Source organism: Colius striatus, chromosome 20 (assembly GCF_028858725.1).
Source record: "Colius striatus isolate bColStr4 chromosome 20, bColStr4.1.hap1, whole genome shotgun sequence".
Lineage (NCBI taxonomy): Eukaryota > Metazoa > Chordata > Aves > Coliiformes > Coliidae > Colius > Colius striatus.
The window spans coordinates 3,991,414-4,004,572 of record NC_084778.1 but is presented as its reverse complement, the minus strand read 5'-3'; the positions used below and the strand labels follow the sequence as shown (position 1 = coordinate 4,004,572).

The 13,159-nt window shown below is 42.4% G+C and overlaps 1 protein-coding gene across 4 annotated transcripts in view; it reads right to left on the bottom strand.

The window, feature by feature from the left end:
• GOSR1 (golgi SNAP receptor complex member 1) overlaps window positions 1-13,099 on the bottom strand; it is a 30,863-nt gene extending 17,764 nt beyond the window's left edge. Inside the window, exons 1-7 of one of the 4 annotated variants that reach the window (XM_062012432.1) lie at window positions 12,996-13,099; window positions 12,433-12,547; window positions 10,685-10,772; window positions 10,352-10,459; window positions 9,173-9,264; window positions 8,719-8,793; window positions 2,634-3,645 (exon numbers count right to left, since the gene is read on the bottom strand). In XM_062012432.1, the coding sequence (XP_061868416.1) occupies window positions 3,420-3,645; window positions 8,719-8,793; window positions 9,173-9,264; window positions 10,352-10,459; window positions 10,685-10,772; window positions 12,433-12,547; window positions 12,996-13,026 (735 nt within the window). In that variant the 5' untranslated portion in view covers window positions 13,027-13,099 and the 3' untranslated portion in view covers window positions 2,634-3,419. Of the gene's footprint in view, window positions 1-2,633; window positions 3,646-8,718; window positions 8,794-9,172; window positions 9,265-10,351; window positions 10,460-10,684; window positions 10,773-12,432; window positions 12,548-12,995 lie in introns of those variants that run through there. The other 3 variants (XM_062012433.1, XM_062012430.1, XM_062012431.1) reach the window with 3 other exon arrangements.
• Window positions 13,100-13,159: the final 60 nt, after the last annotated feature.

Sequence of the window (13,159 nt, the reverse complement as noted above, 5' to 3'; positions counted from 1 at the left end):
GGATGGCACCACGGAATAAGGCTTCTAGAGGCCCTCTATCCATGGTTGTGAGAGTTCCTGGATAGATTGACCCTCCCCTATAATTGCTCCATATTACTCACAGGAACAAAGCAAAATGAACTGAGAAGGGTAGGCCTTACTGTAAGTCATTACCACTAACCACAACTGTCAGAACAATTCCAGTAACTTACTAATGGACCATATCGGCATTTCCTCAAATTTTACACGCTGCAGGCGGGACTGGCATTCAGTGGGAGTGCTGCTTTCATTCTCTCCCCTTGGTTTAAAAGATATCATTTGGATTACATCTTTAACTAAAGGGAAAAGCCCTCAAAAACCAAGCCACAACCTTCAATATCCAACACTGACCCACCACAAAATGAGCTCTACCAAGATAAGCTGTGGCTCCTGGGTTGTGTGGGCACACACACACGATAGATGCACAACTTCCAAGAAACACAAGTTGTTCACAATCTGTGGCATTTTAGCTCAGTGGTTTTTGACTAAAGCTAACAAAATTTTTCTACTCCTCACACTCAAGTAACCAAGTAAAGAAAACCCAAGGGTGAACATCTACCAGAGGAGCCCCATCATACAAACAACTTGGTAATGAATATCTTCTAAATTCCTAGTGACGCTGACACAGAAATGAAGTGTGAGTTACCTCTAAGGTGACAACTCAATTTGAGTTTAGTAAAATACACATTGATGGAAATGTATTCTGCTTCCTAACTGCACTGTCACCTGCTGAGGTTTTGAAGGTTTGTTTGGTAGATACAGAAAGCAATATGGCTTTCACCCAGGACTTGGCCAAAATACTTAATGTAGCAACTATCTGCCTGCCTGTTATCTGAACAGAAACTTCACAAAATGATTAGTAAAACTGCACCTTTATCTACACAACATAATGAACACCCATGGTTCAAAATATGAAGTGCACACTACACTTAAACCATCTACAATCCAAATTCCAGGTACAATTCACCAGCGGGTGAAGATCTCAACATTTTTCTTCCAACCCAATCTGACCCAATCTTAAGCTTGTCTTTTCATCTAAGACTGGACATGATGCACTCTTCCAGAGGTGTGACTATATTCAATGTAAACAAGTCTCTCAAATGAGAGGGAAAGCACTCTGCATCTTCCACTTGATGACAAAACTAAAGTCCTTGATGAGCTCTAAGCAAAGTTGTATTATTGGGTTAAAACAGAAATGCTTTAAGTGGGAATTTGATAGAAAAATGGACAGAAAATATGTATCCTCAGAGATGGGAGTCAATGCCTTTTATCAAACCACCAGTAAAGCAACACACGAAGGTGCCTGTGTAGGCCACCACTCAGCAGCCAAGAATGACAAGAACCTCATTAGTACAGAGGTTCGAATTAAATAAACTCCAGAATGATGTTTATGCAGCACTGTGGTAACTTTCCAGAGGTATGCTCTGTATTTGAGAAAAATGGAAACTATCACTCTTTAACACCTCCACACACATCACATGAAATCCAACAGCTTGCTTTTACTGGAGGTTCCAATAGCAAATAATGAGCAAGCGCTTCTGACCTTAAAGAATAATGAAATGCCCAGCCACACTGCCAAACATGGCATGCCACGTCAGAGCAAGAACTGACTCTCACATTCCACAAAAGAAAGTCTATAGAACTCCACAACTGTTGATTCTGTTCAAAAGATGCACCTGCTTTTCAGAACCAATCCATGTAAGAAGTATTTCAGCACTTGTCAAAATCCTAATTTCAATACAGCCCCTGGGGCGGGGGGGAACTGTCCTAGTTAAGAAACAGCACTGAAAGGAAAGCTAAAAACAAGCCACACATCACTGACTTGTTTATTTCTGAAAAGAGCAAGAAACTTCAAAAGCAAACACAGAAGAAGCTCTGAAGTTTGAAGTTTGGTTTTAGATCCTTCCCTCTCTCCAAATCAAGGGCATAGTGTTGTTTCTAAGGTAAAGCCCAGAGCTGAGTTCTAGTCCCAACCATCCACGATACACTCAGGTAATCTTTGACAATGTCTCATGAAGACTTTCCTTCTTTAGGTTCTGCAGACATCCATAAAGATCTCAGTTTCTGTAGCCTTGATGCTGGAGGTGTACATGGAAGTTTATGTATAAACCTTGCCATTTTATAGAAACAAAAAACAGTGAGTTTGAGGTTCTTAATGCCAATGTCCATGTCACTGGCTAATTCCATTTTATACTGGAAGTTACAAAGGAAGCCCCCAAAGCAGGTTTTCTGCATGTGTGTGGTGGGTTCATTGCTTTTTTGCTTGGTGCCCTCCCCATCTTTCTTGAAATATCATTCATTTTGGACATACTGAGGTATAAAGATATCAATCAATCATCAAACATGAGGGAAATGATTGATTACAGTACTTTTTAAAGCAATCCAACTATAAGGGAAGCATGCAAATCAATCTTGGGAGACAAATACAATCTTTGGGCTAGGTTTGCTTTTTTTAAGTCCTAAATGCAGCACAAGAAGATGAAAATTGCCAGTTGGTTTTACTTTAATGAAGCTCAAGCTATTTTTAGAGGGAAAAACTCATTTAAATCCTGAAGTGCTTGGCTGATTGTCACAATCTTTTATTAAGTTATTTATAAATAATAACAATACCCAAGAGTGTCTCCTTCATTGCTTGCAAGCTTTGAATCTCCCCAAATTCTCATTAAACCACTTCAATAACTTGCTCATACAGCCATATAATTACAGTCACATACAGTGAAGGTGCACTTTTTCCAGAAGACACGAACAATCTCCCTCAGGAGCATTTACTACTAAGATAAGAGGTAAGTTGTGCTCAGTCTGGTGTTGCAGTTGAGGATATATCTGCCTAAGTCTTGTATTCAGACTGGGACTGTTAAGGGAAAGATGATCCAGCCACTTACAAAGTGGCCTTGTGCCACTCTGCCATGAATCTTCAGGACAGAGCTTCTGCCAGCAGGCTTGGAGATAAAACCCATTCAATCCCATGCAAGGATAAGCCTGTAGGAAGCAATCACTGATGCATAACTGCAACTTAGAAAACTCTGCAAACAGGAGACAGAGCAAAACTGAAGAGAGAATTGTATTTTGAAACAGGATTACAGGACAAGTTGTTATGCATCTTTAAGTAAGCTTTTGCAACACCCAAAAAATCCTCCCTTGTTCAAATCCCTTCCCTGAAAACCATTTCATTTGTGCTGCTGACATTATTTATGCTGCAGACAGAGGATATAACCCTCTTCCAAAAGTCTGTATTAGGGATGTTCAATGCTAAGTCAGTCAGGAAGGTAATTCCCAGCCATCCTGACTGGCTGGCTGAGACACCAGCACACACTTTTAATGCAATAGTTTCTCAAACTTCCTTATTTCAAAAACAAAAAAAACAAGAGAGTGGTATTTGGGAAAGCTGAGAGCTCTTGCAATTAACGGCCAGCAGAGAAACAATTTAACCCAGATTCCTCAATCTCTCCTTGCACTGTATCTTCCAGTTCAATAGACAAAGTGCTGCAGCCTTCCATTACCACTGCACAGCAAATCTGCAGCCAAATTACACCATATTCAGTGCTTCTTGGCCAACAGTCCAAGCTGAGTCCATGGACAGCACGTATTGTCCTTTCACAGCAGATCTGGTTTGTTTTTTCATAACTGCTATAAAGCAAAGAAAATAATTCATTATCAAGTGCTGCTTCAGTTAAAAATCTGTATTAAAATCAAGAGAATAGAGGGATGAGAACACCACATTCTGCTTTGACATGAACAAAAAATAAGTTCAATTTAGAAGCAAGTTTTGCAATTAAAAAAGCCCTCAACCCTTATTGGGCCTGACTAAAGTAGAGCTCAGCAGTTCTGAGGCTGCAGAGCAGGCAGCCAGGGAAAAAGCTCATCACACTCCTCCCTCCCTGCTGCTTCAGGAGAAAAGAACTGGTGAATTAGCTCTTTTTTTCCTATAGTCTCTTTCTTTCCAAGAAAAAGATGAAGGAGGTGCAGTGGCAAACCATGTGTCAGCCAGAGCAGTTACTGCCCTGGCAGCTTTGTGTCCTCCCCTTGCAACTGGAGGCAAGGGAGAGGATGGAAGGGGAGACAACAGCAGTTCTTTGTGTTTAATCCAACATGAAGTCCATGGAAATCCATGGGAAGCTGTGCAGCAACAGCACAGAAAATGGGTGTGTGAAGCAGAGAACAGGGATAACAAAAGAAAAGGAAATGAAATTAAGATACAAAACTGGTAGCTTTTTCCCCCAAAGATCGACACACCCGTCATCAGAAACCCTGCAAGGTGTCTCTGCAGCTCACTAAGCTGACTTCTCTGTGCAAACTGGCAATAAAGTAAGAATTTGTAAGCAACATCAATATTTTGAGGAAAAATAATCAAGTCTCCCTCTCTATTAAAATCTGGACTGTATTACAAACAGCGTTTGAAAGCCGTTTCCCGGTGACTGTTCTCTACTGAATGTGGCCATTTCTGCCCAAACAACAACAGGAAACCTGAAATAATTCTACTAAAAAATGAAACACAACAATAATGGTCATAAAAATATGCTGGTAGTCCAGTGTACTTCACATCCATGGAGTACTGCACAAACATTCCTTTCTCCCAGCTATCTCCACGGAGCAGGTATGTATTATTAATAGCACCATGACGCAACTGCTGCAGATTCCCGTTATTTCTTTTGCTCACCTCTCTCATTCCTCTTTTCTCTTTCACATGGAGAACACATCCTGCTTTGATTTGTTTGCTCTCATCCTTTTCTCCTTCAAAGTTTCCCATTCAGTTACTCTGGCACCTCTGCCCTCTCTGTTGCCAGTGCTAAGCATTAGAAGACACACACAGAGGCATTTTATGTCCTTAGCTGGTTCATCTCCTCTACCTGGATCACTAACACCTGTACTCTTAGCTGAATTTGTTTTTACTGGAAGGACTGCTTAGCACCATTCACCAGAAACATGGAGTCTTCTGACAATTAAGAGGACAAAAGTCTGTTTTTTGAGCACTGGAGCTGATTAATAGAGCAATAGCCATACGGTGGCCTGGCAACGACAGAACAAACCTACTACAGCAAATGCTGGAGACTACTAAGCAGTGTAGTTTGCATCTCCAGGGGATTCATCATAGGTAGAGCAAGAGCTGTAATTTCTACCTAAACCTTGGAAGCCTTCATCCATGTTTTGCACAAATTCACCAGTATCACCTGCTGGGGTATCATGCATATGCAATGCAAGGTCCTAACACAAGGAAAAATGTCACTTGCAAACACACACAGTATTGTGAATTCAAATCACACACATTAGTCCCTGCTTCGCTGACTGAGTCTGTAACTCACCAATGAATGCAGGATTTCTCAGGGCAGACACCAAGCTGACAGGACTCTTTCCTCTGAGGCAGCAGTTTTTAAAATGCTAAGCTGGACCTATTCATCAGAACTGTTTTCTTTAGATGGAAAACAATATTACAAGAAAAAGGATGACTTGTTTACCTCCCTGGCAAAAAGATGAGACAAACACCTGTACTGAATGAGACAGACCTGAGAAAACAAGCAGCCAAGAATCAACTGCAGATGGGACCATGCTCAATATGGTATTTCTTTAGGCATTTGGCATGCCAAAAGATCTGATGTATTAGGCAAAAACATGAACAGGGCATCAATATTCCACAAGACCTGTCTTCTGGGCTTGTTTTAATCAACGGCTCTTTAAGTTTTACTAAAAAATGTAGGCATTATTGTTTTCCTCTCCAGAGGTGGGTAAAACCACCCTTCAGTTGCCTTCCACTTGCAGTCACGAAAAATTCTAGACAAATCTCCTCTCCCAATAAAACTCCCAATCAGCTGAATTACAGAATGAATTGAACTATGAGGCTTTTGGTTCAGAAGCAAGAACACAATGTGGTTTCTCTCACCACAGCTCAGCCCCCTGTGCCCCCAGGTGAGGGCTGCCCCAGCACCCCCAGGGGCCCAGAGCACCACTGCCTGTGCCAGCAGCCCTGACACAGCACCCAGCCCCACCCCCAGAGTGTGGATACAAATGGATGCATGATCCTCACAGCTTAATGGAGAGCAGCTTTAGGTATTACAGGCACAGCACTTCAGCTGTTGCCATTCCCTTGGTGCTTTCTTTTACTCATCAAAACTTTGTGCTCACAGATGTTATTTCCTCTCCTTTTCTATGATGACCTACATGTGTACAATTAAGACAGTTTCTCTTTCATTCTTCTTCCAGAAGAGAAGCCATTCAAAATGTGCAGATTTAGGCACAAAGCAGAGGTCCAGCTTCTGTCCCAAGTCCCTCCCAGAGAAGAGCTTTCTGGCTCTCCTGCTCTTACTCCCAAGTGAGATCCCACCACTAACAACACTGCCCATGGCTGCCAGCAGGCTTTTTACAGAGCATTCACCCACAGCAGTGCCAAGAGTAAACTCAAGTTTCCGCTGACCGTCTCACGCGGTGCATAAAGCAAGAGGCAGACAGACAAGTCTGATACTCTGCAGAGGGGTAATAGCTCATACATTCTCCATTATCAGATCATGGAATAAATATGTAATAGGGTGAAGTACTTAATATCATAAATCAAGCAGGGTCAAGGCCAGGTGAACACTCCAGTATTTGATAGGAATCTATCATTCCTATGGCATTCTCTCATTGCTTTGCAGCATATAATAACACACTTGCAAAGTTCACCTTCTCATCTCCATTTTTCAAGCTCCTCTCATTGGTTTTATAACTTTACTAAAACTACATTTGGATTTTTACTGCTGTGGCTTTGTGACAATGTCCATATATTCAGCATGTAGTTCTATCAATCAGCCCAACACCTTGACTCCCTGGACTGCAAATACTCAGCATCAAAACTCACATAAAGCTTGTCAGCTTATCCTAGGAACACATTTGGTGTAATCTGCCAGCTCCTGGTGATTTCCTGGGACCTTTTGCTAGCTTTTACAGCCTTTTGCCAGCAATAGCTTTCTCTGAAGACACAAATATGTTGAAACTCATTAGTAATTCCCTCTGCCAGTATCTCTTTTTGAGCTTATGAATTCTCAGTTCAAAAGTTTTGAACATCTTGCAAGCTTTGGTTTCTTGCCAAGGTTGTATTCTGCTTCTACACCAGGCTTCTTCCTACACCCCACAGTTATCTCCACCTTGCAGTAGTATTCCATGATTAGTTTTGGCTCTGTTTCCTAAAGATCTCCAAGTCACACTTATTTCTTGGTTTCTTTTTCTCAATGTCATGACCTTTTTATTAAGCTTTTATTTTCACATCCTGACCTGTCCAAATACTCATATGGAAGATGTTGAACTGTTTCTGAAAGTACTTTAATTAATAAAAATACAATATTATTTTTCACTCTGTTCCATAATTGTGCATTTTTATCCTACAAGCATCCTGGAGATTTTGGCATGTTTAAAGAGATGAAAGTAATCAATGCCTGAACAAATGCTAGGCTCAAATTCTGCAGACAGATAATGTTTATAAAATGCTTTAAGTTTTCCTCTCTTTATTGTTCCAAACTTTTCAAACTCTGGAAACTCAAGAGGAATGTCAGTTTCTTAGAAGTTTATTTTACAATTCCAGAAAGATTTTATTTGTAGTCTGTTTTAACAAGATGTCAAATGTATAAATGTCATACCTCTCCCATAAAAAAATAAAACCAAAGCAAAACCCCAATCAAAACATAACATCAAGAAAGAAAGAATGGGGTTTACTTAGATTATTTCAGATGTTGTACTTGAAAGAATCAATGCCAGTTAACATTCCACCTCCAGAACTGTAAGACTGTGGGGTTTTTTTCCTGGAAACTTCACATTTCTTCATCATACACATTTAATAATAAATTCAGCCTAATGAAAGTCATAATTCAAGCTTTAAATCAATTAACTTCGAAAGACATTAAGGAGAAGTGAGGACAAAGTGGTGATAAGTCAAAATCGAAAATGTAGGGTTTAACTTCCTGTGAAAGCTTTTTGTGCAGCTCTGGACAGACAGTGAAGTTACCATTCAGAAAGCCCAGTTGAGAAAGCCACAGGTAACTTCTTACTTCTTTGCTTTTTTACGTGCAAGTCTGCCCTCTTGTGTAAGATGGAAGTTTAGCACGGCTGTAGTCAGAGGCACAAGATCAGGGCTACTACCACTTCTTGACAGGAGGAACACCCAAAGCAGCTACTCCTGCCCTAGTTAAGTATAGAAAGTGCTTTCTGGTTTTGCTTGCTATCTTGGCCAGTAAAACAAAATCAATTTTTAAGTGCACAGATAACTTTGGAATTAGTCTCTTCCATCACCTTTTGTACACGGTCAGCAGAGACCAAAGGGGGAAAATGTTTTTCTCTGTCTGACTCTGACCAAGGAAGGAGGAGGGAAAAACAGCAAAATCACTGATGCTTTTTGGTTTGTGTTTCAACCCTCATCCCAGTTAGTATCCTGTAAAGGCTTCCTTAAGAAGAGAGGTGAAGCATGAAATGAGTCACAAGTGACTTGAAAAAGTCCACTGAAGACAATATATAAACGTCACTTAGTGCTGACAAGTTCCTAAAGCCAAGTATCACTGAAAACTATCACAACTATTGTCTACTATGTGCATTTCACAGTCAGCATGAGTAATAAATGCTTATCCAGCCACATAAGCAGCAGTGCTGCCACAGAACACGTAGTGCAAGTCATTCATGGTGGACAAAGTTTTTACCTAAACTTGAAATGAAGCATGTTCCGAGTAAAAAACAAATAACACCTACTTTCGAAGGTGCTCATGCTCCTTCAGGAATAGTTCTGTTCTTCTGTTATTCACTCCAGATCCACTTTTATATGATCTAAAATGTAAACAATAATGAGTTGAAAACCAGTTTTTCCAGAGAGCTTTCATTAGACAATACTAACTGCATCACACACTTGTCAGGCTTTGTTATTCTGAAGTGACTAAATAGAAAAGTTCCAGATATTTTTAATGTGAACTGGCACAACTTAAGACTTTCACTTTAAAAGCATTCATTCTGCAGTTACAAAACCCCAAACCAAAGCAGAATCTTATCACAACCTTAATAAAAGTTGTTAATGCCCAGTATCTTTTTTTTGCTTTGCTTAGAGCACAGATGAGTAAGCTATGCCAAGTGCTCTCCTACAGGAAGGTTGCTGCCGTCTCCCTCCAAGGATAGTCCCAGGCCCCTGCCATAAACCACTCTATTTACTTACTCAATGTCTTTCCTCACTGAGCCCAACAGATTCTCCCTTTCTCGTATTGCCAAGAAGTTTGCTTTGGTTTTGTGGAATTCGTGTGTATAATCCTGTAATGAAACAACTGCTGTCAAACGTGGGCCATGAGATCAGTTTAACACAAAGCAATATCCTCAAGTGTGATCCAACCATCTTTTAACATGTTTACTGTTTTGTACTAGAAAGTGGAAGACCAACTTGCTAAAATAACATCAAAAACGCTTGAGAGTTAATGCCTATTACTTTTAAACGTCACTGTTTTTGCAGTATGTGTGACTTTTGATAGCTGAGGTCACAGAGGGAAATCTACTGTAAGCCTTTGTCCCCATCTCATTTCTCTCTGCCTTTCTGATGTATTATTATTTCGTGCTGGAATCTCACATTGCTGGTGGAATCAGCAGCTCTGGCAACACCTGCTTACTAGAGGTGGTGAAGACATTCTTGGATTTTCTCGGTGAAGTCACACCAGAAAAAAACCCACAAAGAGTCTTTTCTGAACAGTGAAGACAACTTTTTGGTTTTTAACATCTGAGTTGCAATTTTACATTTGCAAACATTTCAGGCAGCTAATACTTGTTCAAGAAACCAATTTAACTGGTAATTGGTGTCCACTAACATTGGGCAGAGTTTTTCATATCAATGCTATGGCTTCTACCAAACACTGTGCTTTTTCTATTGTGTATTGCACAGGTACAAAAGAGATAATGTATATGACCAGACAATAAATAATAAACCATGTATTTGTAACATTACTATGCCAGGAAAACATCACCAGTTTGGTTGATTTATCACATGGTTGGTTTCTAACACTAATTAGTAGTGTTATAGTTTAGCCTTCACATTTCCTTCAAGTCCCTTTAGCAGAAAAAATCATATTTTCTTATCTTAAATGTGACATTTCCTCTCCTATTGCTGTGTGACACACCACACAGACAAGGTAATTCATGACAGCACCCTTCCCCCTTGGCTCTGTAAAAGACATCACACTTTACTGCTTTTTCTTAGTGAGGTACCATCACCGGTAGGACATAAAGAGATAGGACAAGGAGCATTTAAATCTTCTGGTAAGCCATTCATGCACACTGTGATACCAGCACTGCTAAGAGTTATTCCAAGCAAAGAAACAAATTAAACCTAAGAAGGATGTGCATTTGTTACCTGCAGTATGTCTCTGTGACGCTGCAACGTGTGCATCAGGGCAGCATTCAGGGAAGGGACTCCAGCACTATTTGTGTATTCTGCCATTTTGTCATTGATTCCAGTAAGCTAGAGAAAGAAAAAAAACCCACAAAACCCTGAAACAATGAAATGGCTTATTCTTGTAAGAAAGTTGCAAAGCCTAAGTTGAAGGAAACAGCTCTAACAACACATACCTTCAGAAACACTTGTCTAACACCCCCGCTAGTACTTCCTAACATTCACCACAGAAATCTTGAGCTGTGATATTTCCTAGATGCTGAAGTAAAACCACAGTGAAGTAACTCCAATTACCTTTCCCAGAAGTTGTTCAATCTCTACAGCCATGGCCTCAAACATTCTGTCCTGGCTTGATCCATTTAAGAGAGGAGTTGTGTCAGAGCTAAGGAAAAAGAAGATAAATAGTTAATGCAAAGCAAATCTTCTTTTCACAGATGCAGGAAATAAGGAAACAGAGTGTTAGATGTTGCCAAGCTCCACTACCCAAGTGTCTTACAGACGTGAATTAAGTTCAGACAAATTACATTTTCTTATCATACATATCTTTAATTCTTATCTGAACTAAAGACACGTTAACACTTGGTAAAAATGCAACCTGCCTTTGGAAGATTTGCCTGACACCAAACATTTGTCTGCTACCAGCAGATGTAGCACCAATGCCTTTCCCTCTCCAACTTTTAAGCTTGATTTATTTCCTGGCAGGAGGGAGCATGACAGTACCAGTAAGTTACACCAACTACACAGTTACACCTTAATAACACAGCATTAGGACAACCTGCTGAGCAATTAGCAGCACTCTACACAATTTATTACAGCTGCAGCTTCATACATACACTTTCCCTATGTGCTTTTTAAAATAAGCTAAAACCACAATGAAAATCACAGCTAAGCAACAGAACAGAAGCACAACACGGGGTATGCCAACCTGCACAAGTATGACAACTGAGGCCTTTCAGTGACTACTCCTTGCTTTGGCAATCTACCATAACTAGAGTAGGAGAAGCAAGTTTTGCATAGGACAGCAAAAATGATTAAAACAATAAAGATTACAGAGCATGTAACAGCTCAGAGACAGAAACAAGATAGAGACTAGGAATCTGATTTAAGAGTGAATCATCATTCTTGAAGCTCTCTCAGGCTTCAAGAACAAGAAAAAGCTTCAAAATGGATTCAGTCAAAGAATTTAATTAAACAAAAAATACCCACGCTGGTACAGATGGTTCCAGTCACCACTAATACCACTGATGGGACCCACAGTTAAAAAGCAAAGAATGGCAGTCTTTAAAGGTTGTACACAGGGACAGAGGAGAGGACAATCAGTGCTGTGGAATGGCAGGGAAGACCTCAACTCTGGCCCAAAAGCATGAAAGACTTGAAGAGTTTTATCACTTTAATTCTTCAGCCAAAGATGAATCTGCCTAAAGCAAACAGAAACTACTCATAAACACATGTTTTTATCTGGTCCATATACATATATAAACATATATAGCTCCCACTGTTACTTCTCATCTTAAGAGAAAGCCAGCTGTCCCTTGTGAAGAGAAGGCTTGTCTCCTGTGCAAACCTTGGATTGGTCACAGCTGCTCAGTGCTCCAGTTCCCTTACCATTAAAACTGGGATTACTCATCCCAGACCAGCCCACCTGTGAGGCAGGAGGCTAAACTCCCCTAATACCCAAGTCCCTGAAAACCTCCTGCTAGTTTAAAACAAGAAAGAGAAGAAAAAACTAAGCTGATGTAAAAACCTTATGATGAGTTCACACACTAACCCCACAGTTACAAACTGAGGTGTGAATCCAGCTTCTCCTGGTGCCACACACGCTCTCACGATGCACTGCTGCCACCCACACACCTCTCCAACCCTCGTGCCAACATCACTGCGTGTTACAACCAGAACACCGGCATCACGTACCGAGAAGTGCTGAAATAAGCTTCATGAGAAGATAAGGGTAGAAGCCACAGGTGGGACCAGCATTGAGCAGACTGTAAAACAGAGCCAAGTACCACAAGCAGCATTTAAAACGTAAAAAATCGGGTTAGTACCTATACCTGTCGCGCCTTCCGTCTCGGGTGCTGCTGTAGCTGGTGCAGAGTTTGCTGAAGGAGACTAGCTTCAGGTCCAGCTCGTTCTCCAGCTGCCTCGCCTGCTTCCTGAGATCTACACAGGGCGACCGAGAGCGGGGGAAAAGTCACAAACCCGCCCGGGAACGCCACGCTCCGGGGGGTGCACAGACGGCTCGGGAGCCCCAGGGAGGGAGGGATGGGCCTGGGGGAGGGGAGGGTGTCGGAGACCGGGGAGCACCCCACGCTGAAAGGGGAAGAGAAGACGCGGCTGAACGCCCGCAGGCGCTGTCCCACACCACCAGGAGGGTCGGGCGCGGGTTGCGGCTCCCCGCGGCGCGGGGCTCAGCCGGGCACTGGCGCCTCATGGCTGAGGGGCCGCCGGGGCCAGAGCAGCCTCCGGGCGCCCGCGGCGTCAGATCCACCCCCACAGGCGGGCAGAGAGGCCCCGGCGCTGGCTGCGGCCTGGCCGGCCCGGGCCGTGCCCCAGAGAGGCCCCGCGGCGCGCAGCCGCCCCGGCCCCGCCGCCCTCAGGCCCCACTCGCCTTCCCAGTAGTTGCTGCTCCCCGCCGCCATCTTTGTTGTCCAACGTCAGCCGCGGCCCGCTGAGGCGGCGCCGCCGAGCCGAGCGGAGCGGAGCGTCTCCCCCGCGCGGCGCCCCACGGGCCGGGCCGGCCTCCCGCCACAGCGCCCCCCAGCGGCTCGGCAG